Here is an 18,634-nt window from a genome sequence, read left to right on the forward strand (position 1 = left end):
CGGTGAGATCGAATGTGACTGGAATGGTACGTCGATGGAGATTCTGATGCTGGGCCAAGGCAGGCGGGCAAGCATTGGTGCAGTACATTTTGGAAGCGAATGCAGAGTTTCACTCCACTTTGGTGTCCCTGCAACGACTGATCATCCGGTCTGCCTCGGAGACGATCGCCAAAATATCATCGGAGCGCATTATACACCGTTGAGGGCAATCGTCAAAACATTCCAAATGTCGCCGCATCTCGCTCGAAGCATGGCTGCAGAAGTGGATTACTGACCCACGGACTCATCGTGCACGCCTAGGTGTGTGTTAGCCAGTCAAAGTGAAGGATTTCCCTCCAGGGCTCCTTCAGGAGTCCTCGCCCACACGGAACTTGACGTGACAGTGATGGTGGTGATGACTATGCACTTCTTCAACCCCGGGTTGACCCCTCGACATGACGGGAGGGCTGCGACCCGATTCGTTGCTGTCGTGGACGCGAAGTTCGGCTCGTCTTGCATCAGGCATATTCAACATGTCACGGGATCGATGATGAAGGTGCGGACAGTCGAGACCTCAACGATCACTCTCTTCAATGCACGCTAAAATGACCTCAAATGGACTGTCATCTATTACCAGCCAAGCCGGAACGTTTGCAGTCGATCGGAAATCGGCATCATGGAACCAGCCGAAGGTTTGCGATTAGCTCCTGTCTTGTGCGAAAACCTAATCTGTGTGAACATTGCATCTCTTTGTCATAGATGGCGATGATCCCTCAGGCAAAGGCCACTCTAGCGTCGGTGTGACACATAATAGACAGGCGATATAATGCGTCGGTGGCCGTCACGGCCGTACGCAAGCCAAAGTGCATACATCCCCGTCTCAGCAGATGTTGCAGTATGCCGCTTGCCATGCCGAAGCCCTGAATGGTCGTTGGTGGGGATTCATGTATTGCACGTGGGCGAGAGACTCATTCAGAGTCACTCTTATCGAGCCGTCGAACCATATAACCGTACGAACCAAGGACTCATCCTGCAATTACTTTGCATGGGGTCGTCTCGCGGCATAAGGGTGCGAGTTCCGGATGTTGCAGGAGGGAAGCGTCTGGGGACTTGCAACAAAATCACGGTAGCCAGTCGTGATTGAGAGATGGACTTCTCCCATTGCAGTTGCCTGCATAAAATCATAAGACGATGTGGTTGGCCGGAACGTTCTGGTTTGGGATTGTGATGCAGCAGTGGTGATGTTTCCTGCCGGCATTTGGGATGCCCGTGCAGCAGCACAGGCGCCCTAACGTGTGTGCGGCTAGCGGCTAAACCGCATCGGAGCGAAGCTGCAGGACGACGCTCGCGGAAATGTCACCTCACTTTTTCCATCGGAATGGCTGGTGGAATGACAGCGCCATCTGCATCTGTTGATGAAAGAGATAAGATGTGTCAGCGGTGTTAATTCTTTGGGTGAATCTGTGCATGATAGATTTCGGTAGGATGATTCAAGTCTGTTGATCTTAATGCCTGCGGAGAGTTTCGGTTAAAGCATCGAGACCGAACGCAAGTGAATCTCAGTCTTCGAGGGCTCTCGGTCGCAAGGGATGCGCTTCTTCACGTCAAAGCGTTTCATGCGATCTTCCATTTCCAGCGCACGCCTGATTGTGCAACAGCATGTCAATTACGCGTCGTGAACGGACATGGGTCTGACTTGCGAGGCTTCAGGTTGTTCGCGGCAATACGGGCAATCGGAGACCTTTCGGCATGGCCAATGCTGTTGTGCAAATTAGGCTTTGGCTACCTGACAACCACACGATTTGCCGTCAGTTTCTCCACTGCCTTCGTGAAACTCAACTTCGGGACCATTTCTGTGGCAGACATTTGGACTAACGACGCCCGGGTTTGCTATGTATACTATGTACACAGTGCAGGTCCGTCGAACGCAGGTGCCTTTGAGCATTGACTACGATGGACTGAGATCCGCTTCGTGGTGTGATGGAACGACGAAGCGCCGGGAGGATGGTGGTGCCGGGGATTTGGTAGCGTAGAAGTCATCACCTCATAACCTTTTGTCCAGCTATGTGCATTCGATTTCCTCCCTGCTCCCGGCCTCGCATGCCCGCCATCGCCCACTACACCCAAAACGAGCCTCCCGTGCACCGGCCCGTTCGGAGTGTCCAGCACGAAGGATCTGCCCTTGAGGAAAAGGGTTACTCTGTGGGTGAAATACTGCAGCGCGCACAGCATGTAGAAATCGCCTCTTGCGCGGTGGGAAGCCCTTTCGGGTGAGTCGAGACAACCATGATTTGCCGTGATGCAGCTCGGAGATATTTGTGCACTGTCTGTGATTTGAAAGAGATCCCCTGTAGGCCAGATCTCTGTGGGATGGACGTATCACCACACCTGCAGCAACTCATTGATCTTGTTCATCTTGGACCACACCTGTCAAGTCGACCCTCCTTTATACTCTATCGCTCTCCCGGGCCTGTCCATCTGTGATCATTTCGGTTTCGCATTGCAGGTGCTGCTAGGACGCCTCATTGTACGACCATCCTCATCGGTCGAGGTTGCCGCGCTCCTACAATATAAAGCTGGGCGTCTATCCCGATCTTCTGTCTTGGCCCCGACACTTCAAGCAAATCCTCCAATCTATACCAAGAGTGCAGACCGACCGACCGACTGTGGTGACCGTCTTTCGACCTGCTTCTCATCCACATACCACGGGAACGTTTACTATATTACTCGCTCTGCCACCGCGATCAATTTGAAACACCCGACAATCAGCACCAAACTGGCGTCGAGTAGCATTGACCGCCTTTTCGACGAGATCGTTCTAAGTCAGAAGTCCTCCAAGGTAGACCTCCTCTCGCACAATGCTTCGTCGTCTTCGATGAAAATGTCTGACCCAAAGCAACAACAGATGGCCCGTCCCGTACACTGCACACACAGCTTCGAGGCACTCAAGTCGACGACATCGCTCATCCTATGGAATTGCAACATGTGCCACTCCGGACCACACTGGTGGATCTGGGAATGTCAGAAGTGCAAGCTCAAGGTCTGCACCCCTTGTTCTGAGAAACTTCCCGGGGGTGCCAACAAGCCGAGCCACACCAAGCGTTGAGGGTAGGCTTCACCTGCCATTTCCTGTCCATGTACGGGCAGTCTGCTGATCTCGTCTTCTTCAGGTTGTGTCTCCCATCTTTCCTGGGTCCGAATTGTTTCCATCCTGCTAGCAAGATTTCTTTCCAATAGGTGGCCGTCGTTATTTTACATACCTTGACGAGCGAGGAGTTCTGGAGCGGATTTGTCTTTGGAGGAGTGGTTGGCCTTTTGTTTCTTGATCACAGCGATGATACACACGACGTCAAATGATGGTCGACGTTTTTGTTTGGGCTGGCATGTTCGCGAGAACTTTGTTGATAACTTTGTTAATGTACGATCTTACGAGAAGAGAGCTGGATGGCGTCGCGATATGGTCGAGCCTGTCATCTTCGTATACAATTACTTCCAAGGTTGCCTTGAGCCGACCTTCAAACCCCACTCGAGAGTTGTTGATGCAATATGTGCCTATGTTCTCGTAAGCCGATGACACGCCCTGATGTAATTATTGCGTCCGCCATGGGTACGACGAAGCAGACGTGTTGACGATGCGGGTCAGAGGTCCACTGAGCGAGGTCTGATAAGATATTTGATTTCAACTATTGATGGCAGTGACAAACAGTATCTTAATCATCATTTCAAGACCTCCCCTCTTCCAATCGTTCCTCATGACTGTCGCTCATCAACCAGACTCTTCCCCGATGCTCCGTTCCGATGACGCAAGTGCTGATTGGCGATGTCGTGTCGTTAAAGCCGACTGCTTAGTTGGGGCAGGTCTAATCCTCACAGCGTCAGCAACCGGCAACACTTACTCGTGACTTGGAGAGGCATCGAAGACAGCAACGATGACACGTCACTCACCGCACCGCACGAGCCGCAGGTCTTGCCGCTGTCGATGGACGAGCCGCACGAAGGACCTTGATGGATGGTCAGTACGCGATGTGGCGTGAAACACAGATCCGTTTCCGCGATCGATCTACGCACAGGAGGAGTGGTTCATGATGGCGATTGGTGGTGCTAGGTTGCAAGTGAGATGTCTTGTAAAAGTTCTTTATCTGGTGGGTTCGAATGACAAGTATCACAGCCGGGACAGGATTGTCACGACGAGCGTCTGACGACCTTTATACTGCACCCTCGCTTTCGACCACCTGACTGCCGCTGACTGATTCCAGAGTGGGCGGCCCCAGTGAATGCCCAGGTGGAAGGCACATTCTCCGAGAGCTCCCCACGTCAAAACCCGGCCGGTTCTCGTACATCGCGAGTTCTTATCAGCATACAGTAAGGCCCGGTGATGAGGCACGGCTCTCCAGTGGCGGGGTAAATAATATCCCCAGCGTGGGCGGGCGAGCGGGCGACGGAGAGCCGGATGAATAAGCGCAACTGGGGGCATTTTCTTGTGATTATTACTGGAGCTCACTTGGGCAGCAGCGATAACAAAAACAATTACAGCACTCACTGTACGCATCGCTATCCTGAAATACACCAGCGACGTTGAAGGGCGCCATTCCGTTCTGAGAGTGGGAAGATCGTGGACGAGGCGCCGGATGTGGCAACATCTCCGCCAATTCTCTTGTGCACTGGGCGTACAGGTGATCAATTCTGGAAATCTCAGGGTACAGAAGCCGCCGTTTAGGTATGATGAGAAGACGCCCGACTGATGAACCACTACCATTTTCCGACATCGAAATGCCACGCTGCTCATCATTCTCAAGCTTGCACAACGGCTGGGTACCGAACCTTTGATCCGGACGTCAAATGCAGGTGGGTGCACATGAGACGCACCTACAAACGACCGACGATGAGACAACGGCGCAGTGCGTATCATCTCCATAGCGATTATGATAATACAAAGCTGCACCCGGGCAGCTGTTCGGAGCCAGTCCCTCTTTCATCATTTCCCCAGCGCCTCCAGAATCCATCCGTCTGGACTTTCTGGGTTTGGCCTGTGCGTCCCCGCATCCACCTTCACGCCAAGACGATGTGACGATGCGTCTCAGGCGTCCGATTCGCTCTTCGTCTTCGTCCTGTCATCTCTTTCCACACCCGCTCCGTGCGCCGCAGACGTCGCGGTGTGAAATGATCGTCCGTATGGAGCCACTGCCGTCTCGAGAAGCCAACTTCTTCGGACTGACGGAGTGTGACCTTCCGAAATGGCTCGGCGATCCGGCCAACGCGATCGCTTTCGGTGTCGTAATAGCCGCCACCCTTTTAGACCCAGTGACCATACCGCGAGCCGATTTCCCACACCTCTGCGGACGGCGGAGAATAAACCGGATTGACTCGCGCAAGTAGCGGCGAAAGTCTCACATCGTATCCACATGGCCCCCGACACGACCGTCTCAGATGGCCGGCGGTGTTTGTATATATTGTAGACACTCCTGCTCCGGACAGGGTTGATCGCGACTTGAGGACATCGCTCACGAAGTCGATCTTCGTCTGCAACGGTGGACGATTCGCACACGAAGCCGTTTCCTTTCGTTCATTCTTTTATCCATTCAAGATGCTTTCTTCACTGTTATTGATCCCGGCTCTCGTGTGTGCGCAAGGCTTCGCGTCGCCTGTTCTGAGGCGTCAGGCTCCAAGCTTCGTCTTTGACGGAGATGCCCCGTTCTCCGTGGACGATGAGACACTAGCCGCGGCGTTGACCTGTCCGAATGGAGCCCCCTCTCAGTCTTCTCCGCCTGTGCTGTTGGTCCACGGCACGGCGGTGACTGGCGATGCGACCTGGGGAGAGGGCTACGTGCCTGCTCTGTTGGCGGATGGGTACACCGCCTGCCATGTGACGTTACGTGAGTCGTGCAATCTCGACCGAGGGAGAGGATCCATCGTACTGATGAGCTTGACCAGCCGGACGGGCCATGGGTGACATGCAGATCTCCTCCGAGTACATAGCCTATTCGATCCACCACATCTCGCAGATCTCAGGGGGTCTGCAACCCGCCATCGTCGCCCACAGCCAGGGCAACCCGGACACACAATGGGCGCTGCAGTTCTGGCCCAGCACGCGCCGTGTCGCGCGGGCTCTTATCTCTTTGAGCCCCGACTTCCACGGCATCTCCCTGTTCGAATCGCCCCTGTCCGGCGCCTGCGAGGGCACCAGTCTCTGCCAAGCGGCGCTCTGGCAGCAAAGCTCCGGCAGCAATTACTACAAGGCGCTTCACAATGCGGACTTCCAGGCCCAGGTCCCCACCACCTCGATCTGGACGCAGGTGAGAGATGGACTCTACGCCTTGTCGTGATGGGCATCGAGAGACTGATCGGATCCTAGTTTGACGGTGTCGTCATGCCCGCCGAGGACAACGCCCAGCTCCCATACGCCAATATCATCAAGCTGCAGTACGTGCTGAGAGTCAACACCTGCATCGAATTCGTTCCGAGGCTGACCATTTTTTGTGCCCCAGGGATCTCTGTCCGCTGCGGCTCGCCAGCCACATCACCATCACCATCGACGCGGCGGCCTACAGCATCGCGCTCGATGCCCTGGACAACGGCGGAATCGCCGACCTCGATCGCGTGCGACGCGGTTCGTGGACGAGCTGTTTCCGCATCTCCGCCAAGGGCATGCAAGTCACCATCCCGACCCAGCTCCAGGAGGCATTCGATGTCGTCGTGAAGGGATTCCTGTAAGCCATGCCTCGTCGTCGAGACTCGACGCCCAATGCCCCAAGCTGACATCTCTTATCAGGACCGGACCCGGCCGAACAAGCGTCGAGCCGCCGATCGCGGCCTATGCCGTTCGCGATTGAGGATCAGATGGACAGTCACGTGGATCTTGGGATCAGGACAGGACAGGACCTTCACATGTCATCAAAGTCTCGTTTCCATTCATTAGTTATTCAAAATCTATTTACCCATAGCCTTGGCACGGGCGTCGCGGGCCGCGATCACCGACGGACGCGCCTCCAACCGTTGGTTCCAGGCCCAGGCGTGCGGGAACTTGGCCTGCCACTCGGCCGGGAAGCCCTCGCCCATCACGTGCGGCTGGTAGAGGATCAGCCAGAACCAGGGGACGAAGGCCAGGTCGGCGTAGGTGACCCGGTCGCCCACCAGGTACTCCTTGCCGGTCTTCTTGAGGTGGGAGTCGATGACGCCGATGACGCGCGAGATCTCGTTGCCGTAGCGGTCGAGGACGCTGGTGAGGTTCTTCTCCGAGTGGTACAGCGAGAACCAGACGCGCTGGCCGAAGTACGGGCCCTGCCCGGACGTCTGGAAGTGCAGCCAGCACTTGCCGTCGTACTTCTCCTTGCCGCTCGCGTAGCTGAGCTTGTGGGTCGGGTCGTACGTGTCGAGGAGGTACTCGATGATGGCGCCGGACTCCCACACGGTGAGGCCGGTGTTGGGGTCCTCGATGGCGGGCACGCGGCCGTTGGGGTTCACGGAGATGAAGGGCTCCTGCTTCACCACGCTGAAGTCGAGCAGCTCGTTGTGGTAGGGCACGTTGAGCTCCTCGAGGATGATGGCGACTTTCCACGGGTTGGGGCCCTGTCGGTGAACGTCGAGTCAGCATTTCCGATCTCCTTTGTGTTTCGAGCATCGGGGTCTTTGAGGACTTCTGGTGATTGGATGTAGTGGTGGTGGTCATGAATGGGGGACACGTACACCTGCGTGTGAGTAGAGCTTGATGGGCTTCTCGGCCTTGACAGCGGTGCTGCTGCTGAGGACGTTCTTGATCTTGTCCATGTTTGCGGTTGATTGGTGTGTTGAGGGGTGAGTTATATGGTCGAGAGCAAGCCGCACTGAAGGAGAACCGAAAGGGAATATATATATGGTGAGTCTTCACATATGATGTAAGGACGATCATCGCTAGACGGTTGGTGACAAATCAATACAACACCTAGGTAGCTATCGACACTATCCGAAAAGCGCATTGGTATTGCCCCTCACTAAATCATCACTTGAGGGTAATAATACACGGCCGATACGCGCCAGCGTCGTACCATGTGCAGGTGATAACCGACGACGATGGGCCGCAAATCATGGCGGTGTCCACCTGCGTGTCGCCCACTGGTGCTGTGTCTGGTCCGTCAGGCGGAATGTCCATTGATGTGCTTGTTAATGATACAGAGGGACTCAATTTCCATCGAGGTGTATAGCGGAATTTGGACTAGTCGGCTTCGTCGATCAACGTCATTCCTCGATCGGAGGAGCTCACGGACGTCAGGGTCTGGCTGCGTATCCCCAGCACCTCAAAACCCGCACCTGCGATCGTAATCCCCCCCCCCCCCTCCCATCATTTATTACTGTTATCATTGCCGGTAGTGTTGGGTACGATGATACCCCCGAGTCGGCGAATTTCACCGGTAGGTGCAAGCTTGCGATATAGGCGTCTTGCCCCTCCACTGGGTCGGAAAGCTTCCTACTGTAGACATACGGTAATGACGGCAACAGAAGTTGTTGGCGGCAAGGTGACAATGGCCGTCCTTGCCGATCACTCGTCTTCGTCCATTTCTTCATCGTCATCAGCTTCTCCGTCATCGTCTCCATTGTTGTTGCGAGCACGCCGATTGCCGCCATTTGGCGCATTTCTACCGCGACGTGTGCTTTCGGCTGGTGGTGCCGCCGCCTTTCTCGAGTCGGGTTTCTCACCCAGGCCCAGAGAACGAGCGATCTTGCGCTCGAGCTCTTCCTCGTCTGCTTCGGTCTCCATCGTGCCGAACACGGTCTTGGTCAGACCGCGGACCCCGTCCTCGCCGACCTCCACCTTCCCCCTCGGTCCGACGACCCAATAGATGTCGTCGTCGCCGGCCCCGGAGCTCTCTTTGACCTTGACGATGTAGCCGTCCTTCTCCATGCGCTTGATCAGCTTCTCCGTACGATCGTATTCCGGGATGGGTGTGCGGTCTTCCATCTGGAGCCGTGCCAGACAGCGTTCCATTTTCGCATCGGGCAGGCTGCCTCCCGATAGGCTGATCAGGGAAACCAATAATGTGTAAATTCCCGTATACTTGCTGTCCTCGCTCGCGGTTGGCACGGCCGGGGGTTGGAGGACCACCGGATCGCGAAACTCGGATGGCAGCTTCGTCGTAAGCATCCACGATACGGTCGGTTTGGTCGCCGGGGCCTTCTGCGCAGCTGGTCACCTCGGAGTTAGAAACCACACGGCACTTTCGTGGCGGGACAGATGGTCACACACCTCGCCTCTGCTGCAACGTGAGTTTCTCTCGCACCGGCAGCTCCACCATCTCCATCCCGAAGACGTGGCTGAGCTGATCTTGCGCTCGTGCCCATACCGCCTTGAACTGTCGACCGTTGGTGCCGAGGACTTTCTCGCTGATCTCGGTCCTGCGGATCGGCCGCCGCTGGTACTCGCAGGCCAACGCCAATCGCACCAGCTTCTTGACCATGTCGTCTAGCCCGTCGCCTTGCGTCGCATGGCCGTCGGCCTCATCGCCAGAGCTCGCATCGTCCGAAACGGCGTCCGTCCGGCGTCGTTGGGTCGATGGGCCTTGAGACGGACCCGGGTCCTCGTGATCCTCAGCATCCTACGACGGGTATCAGAAAAGTGTTCTGCAAGACTACGGCGCCTTCGAAAGGCATACATACCTCACGCCTCCTTCTCTGAGGCATCTTGATCATGTCGCAACCATCGATGCCCACACAAAGGGCCCGCAGACTTTCGTACGTGGGGCGGAAGGTCGCGGGGGACGCGTCGAGCGACGCGAGGTCACGTGCGTCATTCGAGAGTATCCATACATGACCTTCACCACCATCGACCACACCTACTGCACACAACATTCACCACGCTTGCGATCAATCATCGATTGGAGCCAGACATGACTTCACTCATTGTATAAACATACGATATAACTCGGCTTGACTGTAGCTTGTAAATTCATATTTTCTATATATTATCTTTCTCTACGCCTTTCCAGCCCACTCAGGGACTTCGGTAACCGGAGTTCCCTCCTGCTTCCCTCGTCCGCCGAAACCCCATCGGATCTGGTTAGGCATGTTGACCTTGACACCGAGCTCATCGGCCCAGGCGAAGACCAGGCCGGGGTTCTTCTGGAAGGCGCGGCCGACGATGACCAGGTCGAGGTTGTCCTTCTCCAGGAGCTCGTTGGCCAATTTGGCGTTGTCGATGGAGCCGACGGAGCCGACGGCCAGCTTGTCGCCGACGGCCTGTTTGGCTTTGATGGCGAAGGGGGCCTGGTATGCGGGTTTGCTGTGAGGGTGCTGGAAGGGAAAGCGGATTGGTCAGCTTGGTGTAACTTCTGAATTTCAGGCTGATAGCACGAGCCATACCTGCTTAGGGTGGTTGCCACCCCCTGAGACATCGAGGAGGTCTACGCCCCGCTCGGCAAGTAGAGGAGCCAGACGGGCGGTATCTTCGGGTGTCCAGGACTCGGCAATGTCGTCTTGCTCTTCGAGGTAGTCGGTGGCACTGATTCGCAAGAACAACGGCATGTCCTTGGGGATGATCTTGCGGGTCTACGGACGACAGCGTCAGTACGAGGATCGGAATGAAAGCCATCAAATCGTCGGCGACGTACCTCCTCGACAAGTTCAAGGGTGAGACGGGTGCGGTTCTCAAAGCTACCGCCATATTTGTCCTTTCGCTGGTTGCTCACTGGGGAGAGGAAAGAGTGAAGCAGGTATCCGTGGGCTATCGATCGATCAGTCATATCGTTGGCGGAAAAAGCTAGTCAGCAAACATGCGTACCGTTGTGAATTTCGATAATGTCAAAGCCGCAATCGACCGCGCGGCGAACTGCCGCCAAAAACGCTGCTTTGAAATCTTCAATGTCTTGTAGGGTCATCTCTTTGGGGTTGGCGTGGTGCTCGTTCCACGGGATTGCGCTTGGGGCGTAAACCTCATCTGGCCTGGAAGAGACGGATCAGCATTGGTTCTCCAGAACCCGAATTCCACCTTGTTGGATCTCCTCACCAGCCATTTAGGTCCTTGCCGGCAACAGCACCGGAGCTCAACCAGGGTGCAACAGTCGACGCTTTCCTGCCAGCGTGTGCGAGTTGAATCATGACCTTCTGGTTCTGCGAGTGGGCAAACTCGACCAACTTGGTGAGGTTCTCCTTTTGACTATCCTTCCACAGTCCGACATCTTCAGGCGTGATACGACCCTGTGGGGTGACGGCGGTGGCTTCAACGCATGCAAGTCCAGGTCCTCTTTGGATGATGCCGCCCATATGTGTGAGATGCCACTGCTCGTTCGTCAGAATCGCTTTCATGACGTCTTTAGCCCTCCTCTCTTCTCACCATCGTGTAGTGACCATCCTCTGCGCTATATTGGCACAACGGCGACAACATGATGCCTGTACATCCATCATTAGCATTCCTTCTCCCTGACCAAGATCTGCATCACCGAGCCATACGGTTTTGCAAAGTGACCCCGCGAATCTTCAACGGCCTGAAGAGCTTCGGGACATCCTTCTTGTCCGCGCTCACGAAAGCGGTGCCCGCGGGTGGATCCTGAGCCGGAGTGAAGTATGGCGTGTTCGGGGCCGCTCGGTTGACGAACTGCGACTCGCCGGCGACGCCTTGGGAGACGTTGTGGTGAGACATGATTGTGATATGCTGGTAGAGAGTGTTGTGTGAGGGGAGGATATGCTGAGGACGGGGATGTATTGTCCACGATGGGATTGTTATATATATAGCTAGGTACATCGCAGCTGTCCCCAGGTGTGTGGCCATCGAGGTCGCTTGTGAGAGCGATTGTTGGCGTCATTTCACCGTGACAGGTGGGTCCACACCGAAGACGGACTGCTGCTTGCCGGTGTACTGAAATGATTAATAATGAGCAAAGTCCACTGCTCAGATGGATTTGAAAGCATCTCCTCCTCTGGAGCCTCCTCTCCTCAAGTGTTGTTGGCCGCCGCCGCAATGCATCCGCCCGGGAAAAAGCTGTGAGAAGATGGATTGGGATTGGGCATTGCGTCATGGGTCAATCGCGGGAGAATTGTCATCAAACTGTACTGTACTGTACCACCACCACCCACACAGTAACCCTGGAGTGGATCGACACACAGACAGATGATGGCCCAGTCATTTCCGATGATAGAAAAGAGAGAGAGAGATATATATATATAAACATGTACATGTATGTATGCCTCCTAAATTTACCTTACTGTGGGTATTTTTCATGGGCGGAAATTTATGTCTGGGGATTGTTATCACAGTAAAACAACTCGGCACAGGTGAAGGAAGTCAGTCAGTGGACTACGTTCATCAAATCGAACCCCACCTGCACACACATACACACACACACACACACCCCTGGGCACTCTGCCGATTGATGATACAGTACAGTCTTTCAGTCCGCAGAGTGACGCCCTACAGTCGCCAGTCGTCGTCAGTCGTCAGTCAGCCGCGGCGGTCGCTGATTGACCGATGACATGCCCAATCGAAGGCAATTCCCGTCCCATCGTCTGAGACAGACGGAATGGCGATGTCAGTGGACTGTGTCATCAACCAAACCACAGCCATCCAGGGCCAGGCCATGCTTCTCCACCGAGTCTCTCCGCCGAGTCGGTCGTAGTTATTATTACAGTACTATCATATCAATTCCTGGGCCATGTCCCTCTCGCGCTGAACCCTGGCGACCCGAAGCAAACCGAATTGGAGAGAGACGACAGTGGATTACAGTACAGCAGGTAGAATGCCGCCTCTCTTGACTGGGCGGGATGTGGTTGGTCTATTGAATGTGTAGATGACCGGCATGGACTGCGATGTATTGCAGCATAACAATGGTATTCACCGGAGCGGTCAATCGTTGGAGAAATACCAGGTAAATGTTAGAACAATGGTCATGGAGATTGAAACACACCCGGGCAGGCAATGATCACGGAGAATGGATCAGGTGATGAGAACGAGCGCCGCTTCGATTGATGTGTGTATTGTCAGGCGGTGCTTGCTTGGTTCACACACACTATTCCGCATCACGTTGCACACTGTACTGTACCGCCCAATCCATACACTATACACTCCAGGGCGGGCTGGACTCTTTCCATCAGCCGGAATTCGTCCCCTCTTTTCACCAGGATATCCTCCGCATGATTAACAGAGTCATCACAAAGCATCGAATTCTTTCCGACAACTGCGCGAAACAACGTTGCGTGCCGAGTCGCACTCCTTCGCTCATTGATCTCCTCGACTGCATACCATACCATACCATTCACTCATCCAACAGAGAATGAGCGCCACTCAGCGCTTCGAGCTGTCTTCCGCCGTTGCGACGCGCTGACGGCTTCGTTTTCTTCCACCGCTATGAGGACTGCCGTTTGGCCTGAAGACTTGACGCCAAGTCCACCATTCGCATAACACCGCCGACCACGTCGACCGACCTCTACCCGGCATGGCGTCGACCGGCAACGCCCCTGCGGGCAAATCGCAAATGGTACGCCCGTCCTCACAATCGTAATCAGAGTGATGCCGTCCACACGCAGAGCATACCACGATACACACACACGCGCGCGCCCGCCCGCCCGCCGAAACCTCCGCTCGTCGCACATCGTCTGCTTTGCCTGCCCTTCAACGCAGATCCTCATGTCTTGTCACAGAACCCGCCCACCCCGAAGATGCGCCGCTCGCGACCAAACTCTTCTCACCAGAGCAATTCGGCCGCTCGCAACGCCACTCGCCATGCGACGATCCGTCCGACCCGGAAAATCTTCAACTGTATCGTTGATGAGACCGCGCTCGTGGCCGGGGTGAAGAAGAGTACTCGCAATGGCATCAGACAGTGGGTGAAGAACAGCCAGATTCGTCTTTTTGTACCTCTCCGTGGTGAGTCGCGAAGGGGCATGTCCGCCTGTCGGATCATCCCGCTGATGAATCATAGCTTTGGAGGAGTTGAGCAAGCAGAAGAACCAGACCAACCGCCATGGCGAAGACGTCCGCGAGACGCTCCAGTGGCTTGACGAGGTCACCACGAAGTACCCCGATGTGGTCGCCCTTCAGGGAGCTGACGAGACTTTTGAAAATTGGGAAGAAGTGGAGAAGTTCGCGGTGCCGAGGACGTTGTTCTCCGAACATGATGAGTACGAGCTCGAGAGCGATCTCGAGGCTAACTCTGTTGGATCGCCCGGCGGGCTTGCGCTCGGACATGGACACGACGAGAACGCACCAAGCTCTCGGTCTTCGATGCTGTCCAGGCCAGGAACTCCAGCTTCTCAGATGAGCCTGGGCGGGGCACACAGCCCGGTATCTCCACCTACGAGTCCAGCGAGAGCACCGGCGCCAACATCACGGACAAAATCCGCCGTGGCAGCCAGTGCGCGTCCGACGTGCTCCGATGAACCCGTGCCGCGTCACATCCAATCCCTCTTCAACTACATCCTGTGGCGGGTCCACCAAGAGCTTGACCCTGTGGCCGCCCTGGAGTCCTTCATCTTCCTCTGCAACGACGCGAATAAATTGAAGTTTGCCAAGGGCTTTGACATCAAAGTCAAGCGGCTCGAGCAATTGCGAGAGGCTGTCGGTCGCGAGGATCGGGAGTACAAAAATCGCCAAGCGGTACTCACTCGTGAGAATCGACAAGAGAACAGTCCGCCAGCTGTCCCGATCCCGAAGCCCGAGCAAAGCGCAGGAACGACGTCGCGGGCGACAGTACCGCCCAAAGCGCCCGTCGCGCCCGTCAATCCCGAGAAATCAAACGTCCTCGATCCGAATGCATTCGGTCGCAGCGTGCCCGTGGCCAGAGCCGAGCCCGCGACCGGTGGGCCACGCTCACCACGCCTCAACCCCACGACATCAGCGCCAGGTTCGCCGCGCGCTCGAGCATCCCAGACAACGACTCCGAGAGGCTCCGTCAGAGGTTCCAACCGGGGATCGCTTCGCGGGAACCCCCGCGGCCGTGGAAATGCCGGCGGCGGCCGCGCCGGTCTTTCCATGTTTGACAGCATCGACAGCATCGACAGCGTCAGCCAACAAGGCGGCCAGATCGACCCGAACAGCTTCGCTCGGCCGAGCTCGCGCGGAGGGATGAATCCGTCGCGCGGCGGACGAAAGCTGTGGGTGCCGACGTGAGAGCGCATCGACTGGGATCTGTCGCCTCTCTTCTTCCGATCTACCTTGACCCGAACCCGGATCGAAATGCCCTTCGGATCTGACCACCAGCCCCATCTCGGCCCAACGCCGGGGAACTCAAACCGCCCCGTCGTCCCTCGATTTTTGGGGTGGAACGAACGCGCCAGGCCATCAAATGCTGTGTGAGACTGCACAATCTCCAGGGGGCCCCGACAACAAGCCGATGGGGACTCCGTCGCTCGCGGAAATCCGCCCGGAACGGTCAGGCATATCACCGTTTCGGCCGACGCATACATCCGTTGCGGAGGAAGCGCTGCAGGGAGGCATGGTCGCCCCCCCTGTCGGAATCAGGTGCTGGTGTTCGAATCGAAACATACCGGGCAACTCACCACCAGGTCATACACTTTGTGTCCGACCAGGACGTCTCCCCGATCCCGCAATCTCTTGCGCAACCGAATCTCGGGCAACGAGGACCGCCGGCCCCGAGGCGCCAGCGTCCTCCGTCCGACCTGTCGCTCCCGGGACGACGGTACAATCACTCGATTGGGCGTGTCCCCGTCGACCATCGCCCCAAGACTGGATCCCCTCTAAATTGATCAAATAGCAATCGAAAAAAAAAATCTTGTTCTTTTCCGGGCGTAGGCGCAGAACGAATCCACGGATATCGGTCATAGCTCTCTCACGAGGTAGTCATCGGTGCGGTGAATCACGTCGGGGTGACCAGATCATCCGCGTTCCATTTGATATGACGAGGGTTGTTTTCCGTCTCAGTCTCAAGGCGAGCCCCCAACCCTCCTCCCTACTATATAAGTCACCCCCTCGTCCCACTCGCCTCCTCCTCCTGCTGCTGCTGCCGCTGCTGCAGCTCCAAGACCGCCTTCTCCATCCTCTCGAACCCCACGACCGCCTCCCCATACTGCTCGTACACGCCCTGCTGATAGCCGTCCGCGACCTTCTGCACGAAGCGCTCCGCCTGCCACCGCGCGCCGATCAGTTCCTCGAACGTCTCGTGACCCTGGCCCTGGCCTTGACCCCCCTCGGGGGCGCGCGACCGCCGCTCGCAGCCCCAGACGGCCTTGTACGCCGCGCCCAGCGCGCACGCGTTCCCGCCGATCTCCAGGCGGAAGACGCCGTCGGTGCCGCCGAGGACCTCGCCGCAGATGGACGCGATCGCCGGGTTCGCGGAGCCGCCGCCGACGAGGTAGACGCGGCGCGGCTGGGGCGGGGGGCTGCCGGTGGTGGTGTGGTCGTTGTCTCCGCCGCCGCCGTTGCCGCCGCCGACGAGCGCCTGCGAGCGCAGCCGGAGCGACAGCATCTGCGACTCGACGATGGTGCGGGCGTCGCGGGGCTCGAACGTGGCAGGCCCCGGCGCGAGCTCGCCCGCCCGCGCGTCGTAGGTGTACCGCCACTGGCCCGCGGGCAGGTGCGGGACGATCTCCGGCCGCGGGAAGTAGAGGCCGAGGCGCATGGGCGCGTCGGGGTCGGCTTGCGCCAGGGGCGCGGTGCCCAGCGCGGTCGCGTCGAAGGTCTTCCAGGAGCGCAGCACGGCGAGCGGGAACGCGCGCGCGTTGAGCTGGTCGCGGATGGCCTCGCGCGCCAGCCCGCCGTTTTTGTAGCAGAGCATGAACTGGAGAGAGAGAGGTGGATCCGTCAGTATATATGGGTGGAATTGCGTTGTTAGATGGGGCAGGGGGGGGGGAGGTGGACTCACCATGTACAGCCCCGCGGTGGTGGGATGGTTCATGAAGTGGTACGCCGGGTCGGGCTTGTACTCGGACGTGCTCATCAGGAACGTCGTGCTCGTCCCCAGCGACACCATGGCGTCCGATGCGCGGAGCGGCAGCGAGAGGATCGTCGCCGGGTTGTCCCCCGTGAAGGCGATGATGCGGCAATCCGAGGGGAAGCCATAGCGACCGATGAAATAGGGGCTGACGGTCCCGAACGTCGCGCCGCCGTCTTCGGGGACTGCGCCGAGTTTGGCCCGGAGGTCGGCGGCGGCGGCAGGGGACCCGCCGGCGGCGAGCGAGAGCAGGTCTTCGTGCCAGGCCCCTCGATGCGTGTCCCAGAGGTTGGTCCCGCCGACGTCGCTGATGTCGATGGGTGCCACATCGCCGAGGAAGATGGAGGCGAGAAACGACGAGACCAGCGAGATCCGTGAGGTGGATGCGTAGTGGTCGGGGTATTTCTCGCGGTATCGCATGATCTGGGGACCGCTGAACCGATGATGTGCTTTGCTGCCGGTGATCCGTGCCAGGGTCTCTGGGTCCCCGAGTCGTCCGTCGAATGCATCGCATTGGGTCTGAGTGCTCGCATCCTGCCAGTTCGGACTCATGGGATGCGCGAATGCGCCGCTGCCTGCGTGGCGGTCGCCACCTTGGCCGGAGCGCACGTCCGGATGTAACTGCTCGGTGAGGGGCTTCTCCGGGTCCAGGTTCGCCAGGAGTCCCGTCGCTTGCTTCGACCAGAAGACCGTCCCGTGCTGCATTCCCGCTCCCGATAGGCCTTTCACTCGTGCAAAGTCGAGTCCGGCATCGCGTAGGCGGTCGAGGACGAGGTTGACGGCATCGAGCCAGAGAGCGACTGGGGCGAAGACCTCGTTTTCAGACGGATTGGTCAGGACGCCCTTGTTGATGCCGTATTTCGATCCGAAATCGGCGTCGAAGTCGACCTTTGCTTCGTGGACGAGCTTGAGGTCAGATTGTATCACGATTCCTTGAGCATATTCACTTTAGCGACATGGTTCGCCGGGCGTCCTGTTTGGATTTCGACAGGCCAAGTTTGGCTGTACCTTTGAGTTGTTGTGTAGAGAGGTCAAACCCCTAGAGATCGATTAGCAGACGAATACGGTGTTTGCGTGGCATATAAAAATCAATATTCAAGCCGCTGTAGCTTCCCGAGATGGAACGACCTACCATGTACAACGGTCCTTTCGTCTCGGCCATATTTGCTTCGAGCTCGTTGGTGTAGGTTTCGTGTTGGGATGAGCCTCTGCTTATATGTGTTTATTTCTCATGACGTGAAGACAAGAGGAGAAACATGCGACTTGGTGGAGTATGAAGATCTTCCGATATAACCTTTGCCCTGACGTGCTTCAAACGTAACGGGGGATTGAATTTAGCCGGATGGCGGCATCACACATTTCTCCCGGGCGCGCAATATCCGATCACAGGAAAACGGATGCAACATTTATTTACACGAGTCGATGGGGTTCAGTCGCATAGAGTATAATCCCCCATCATGATGCAGGCGTTTCGCAAGTCCCTCGCCGACCATCGACTCCATGTTGGCACATTTCCAACACTTGGAACTCGACATTTCCACCTGAGAAGCAAGCGGGGATCTGCTCCACTGCACCACATGTATAGCACTTTGCCATCTCGCTGATCACTCGGTTCGAACAACTTCCAGGAGCATATCGTCCTTGTAAGGTAGTCGGTGGTCTTTTCCGTTGGCGGGATAATGCCTTATACGCATCATCATCATCATCGAGAGAGAGAGAGAGAGAGAGAGAGAGAGAGATTTTTTTCCCGAACAGTTCGGACTTGATTCTCGCCCGGGCGATGGAAAGTGGAATTACAAGGCGAACGT

The 18,634-nt window shown here is 56.8% G+C and overlaps 9 protein-coding genes across 9 annotated transcripts; 5 read left to right on the forward strand and 4 right to left on the reverse strand.

Annotated features, from left to right (window-relative positions):
* Positions 1 to 651: 651 nt before the first annotated feature.
* On the forward strand, positions 652 to 1,240 carry K489DRAFT_202608 (uncharacterized protein). The gene has a single exon (XM_033599606.1). It carries the CDS (start codon positions 806 to 808, stop codon positions 1,121 to 1,123), a length of 318 nt encoding a protein of 105 aa, XP_033460690.1. The 5' UTR covers positions 652 to 805; the 3' UTR covers positions 1,124 to 1,240.
* Positions 1,241 to 2,884: 1,644 nt separating this feature from the next.
* On the forward strand, positions 2,885 to 3,085 carry K489DRAFT_317764 (uncharacterized protein; the record flags this gene model as incomplete). Its single annotated transcript, XM_033601262.1, has 1 exon — positions 2,885 to 3,085. The coding sequence occupies one exon, from the start codon at positions 2,885 to 2,887 to the stop codon at positions 3,083 to 3,085; it is 201 nt and encodes a 66-aa protein (XP_033460691.1).
* A 2,478-nt stretch (positions 3,086 to 5,563) lies between these two features.
* Positions 5,564 to 6,690, forward strand: K489DRAFT_388379 (alpha/beta-hydrolase; the record flags this gene model as incomplete). Its single annotated transcript, XM_033606411.1, has 4 exons — positions 5,564 to 5,852; positions 5,911 to 6,272; positions 6,332 to 6,399; positions 6,465 to 6,690. 4 exons carry the CDS (start codon positions 5,564 to 5,566, stop codon positions 6,688 to 6,690), a joined length of 945 nt encoding a protein of 314 aa, XP_033460692.1.
* A 216-nt stretch (positions 6,691 to 6,906) lies between these two features.
* K489DRAFT_369982 (glutathione S-transferase) lies at positions 6,907 to 7,743 on the reverse strand (the record flags this gene model as incomplete). The annotated part of the gene is made up of 2 exons (XM_033603092.1): positions 6,907 to 7,545; positions 7,663 to 7,743. The coding sequence occupies 2 exons, from the start codon at positions 7,741 to 7,743 to the stop codon at positions 6,907 to 6,909; spliced, it is 720 nt and encodes a 239-aa protein (XP_033460693.1).
* Positions 7,744 to 8,491: 748 nt separating this feature from the next.
* On the reverse strand, positions 8,492 to 9,530 carry K489DRAFT_318372 (MAGE-domain-containing protein; the record flags this gene model as incomplete). Its single annotated transcript, XM_033601312.1, has 2 exons — positions 8,492 to 9,135; positions 9,197 to 9,530. Coding segments are annotated over 2 exons (978 nt in total), but the record flags the coding sequence as incomplete, so codon positions are not given.
* Positions 9,531 to 9,921: 391 nt separating this feature from the next.
* Positions 9,922 to 11,584, reverse strand: K489DRAFT_318414 (NADH:flavin oxidoreductase/NADH oxidase; the record flags this gene model as incomplete). The annotated part of the gene is made up of 7 exons (XM_033601318.1): positions 9,922 to 10,239; positions 10,309 to 10,494; positions 10,557 to 10,669; positions 10,727 to 10,887; positions 10,952 to 11,223; positions 11,279 to 11,334; positions 11,395 to 11,584. The coding sequence occupies 7 exons, from the start codon at positions 11,582 to 11,584 to the stop codon at positions 9,922 to 9,924; spliced, it is 1,296 nt and encodes a 431-aa protein (XP_033460695.1).
* A 1,740-nt stretch (positions 11,585 to 13,324) lies between these two features.
* Positions 13,325 to 15,134, forward strand: K489DRAFT_203837 (uncharacterized protein). Its single transcript, XM_033599608.1, has 3 exons — positions 13,325 to 13,412; positions 13,577 to 13,804; positions 13,860 to 15,134. Exons 2-3 carry the CDS (start codon positions 13,597 to 13,599, stop codon positions 15,044 to 15,046), a joined length of 1,395 nt encoding a protein of 464 aa, XP_033460696.1. The 5' UTR covers positions 13,325 to 13,412; positions 13,577 to 13,596; the 3' UTR covers positions 15,047 to 15,134.
* K489DRAFT_203813 (uncharacterized protein) lies at positions 15,135 to 15,754 on the forward strand. Its single transcript, XM_033599607.1, has one exon. The coding sequence runs from the start codon at positions 15,222 to 15,224 to the stop codon at positions 15,648 to 15,650; it is 429 nt and encodes a 142-aa protein (XP_033460697.1). The 5' UTR covers positions 15,135 to 15,221; the 3' UTR covers positions 15,651 to 15,754.
* Positions 15,755 to 15,857: 103 nt separating this feature from the next.
* Positions 15,858 to 17,988, reverse strand: K489DRAFT_409476 (putative D-Xylulose kinase; the record flags this gene model as incomplete). The annotated part of the gene is made up of 4 exons (XM_033607589.1): positions 15,858 to 16,673; positions 16,758 to 17,758; positions 17,835 to 17,865; positions 17,959 to 17,988. The coding sequence occupies 4 exons, from the start codon at positions 17,986 to 17,988 to the stop codon at positions 15,858 to 15,860; spliced, it is 1,878 nt and encodes a 625-aa protein (XP_033460698.1).
* Positions 17,989 to 18,634: the final 646 nt, after the last annotated feature.

The sequence above is a fragment of the Dissoconium aciculare genome, assembly GCF_010015565.1.
Source record: "Dissoconium aciculare CBS 342.82 unplaced genomic scaffold K489scaffold_5, whole genome shotgun sequence".
Lineage (NCBI taxonomy): Eukaryota > Fungi > Ascomycota > Dothideomycetes > Mycosphaerellales > Dissoconiaceae > Dissoconium > Dissoconium aciculare.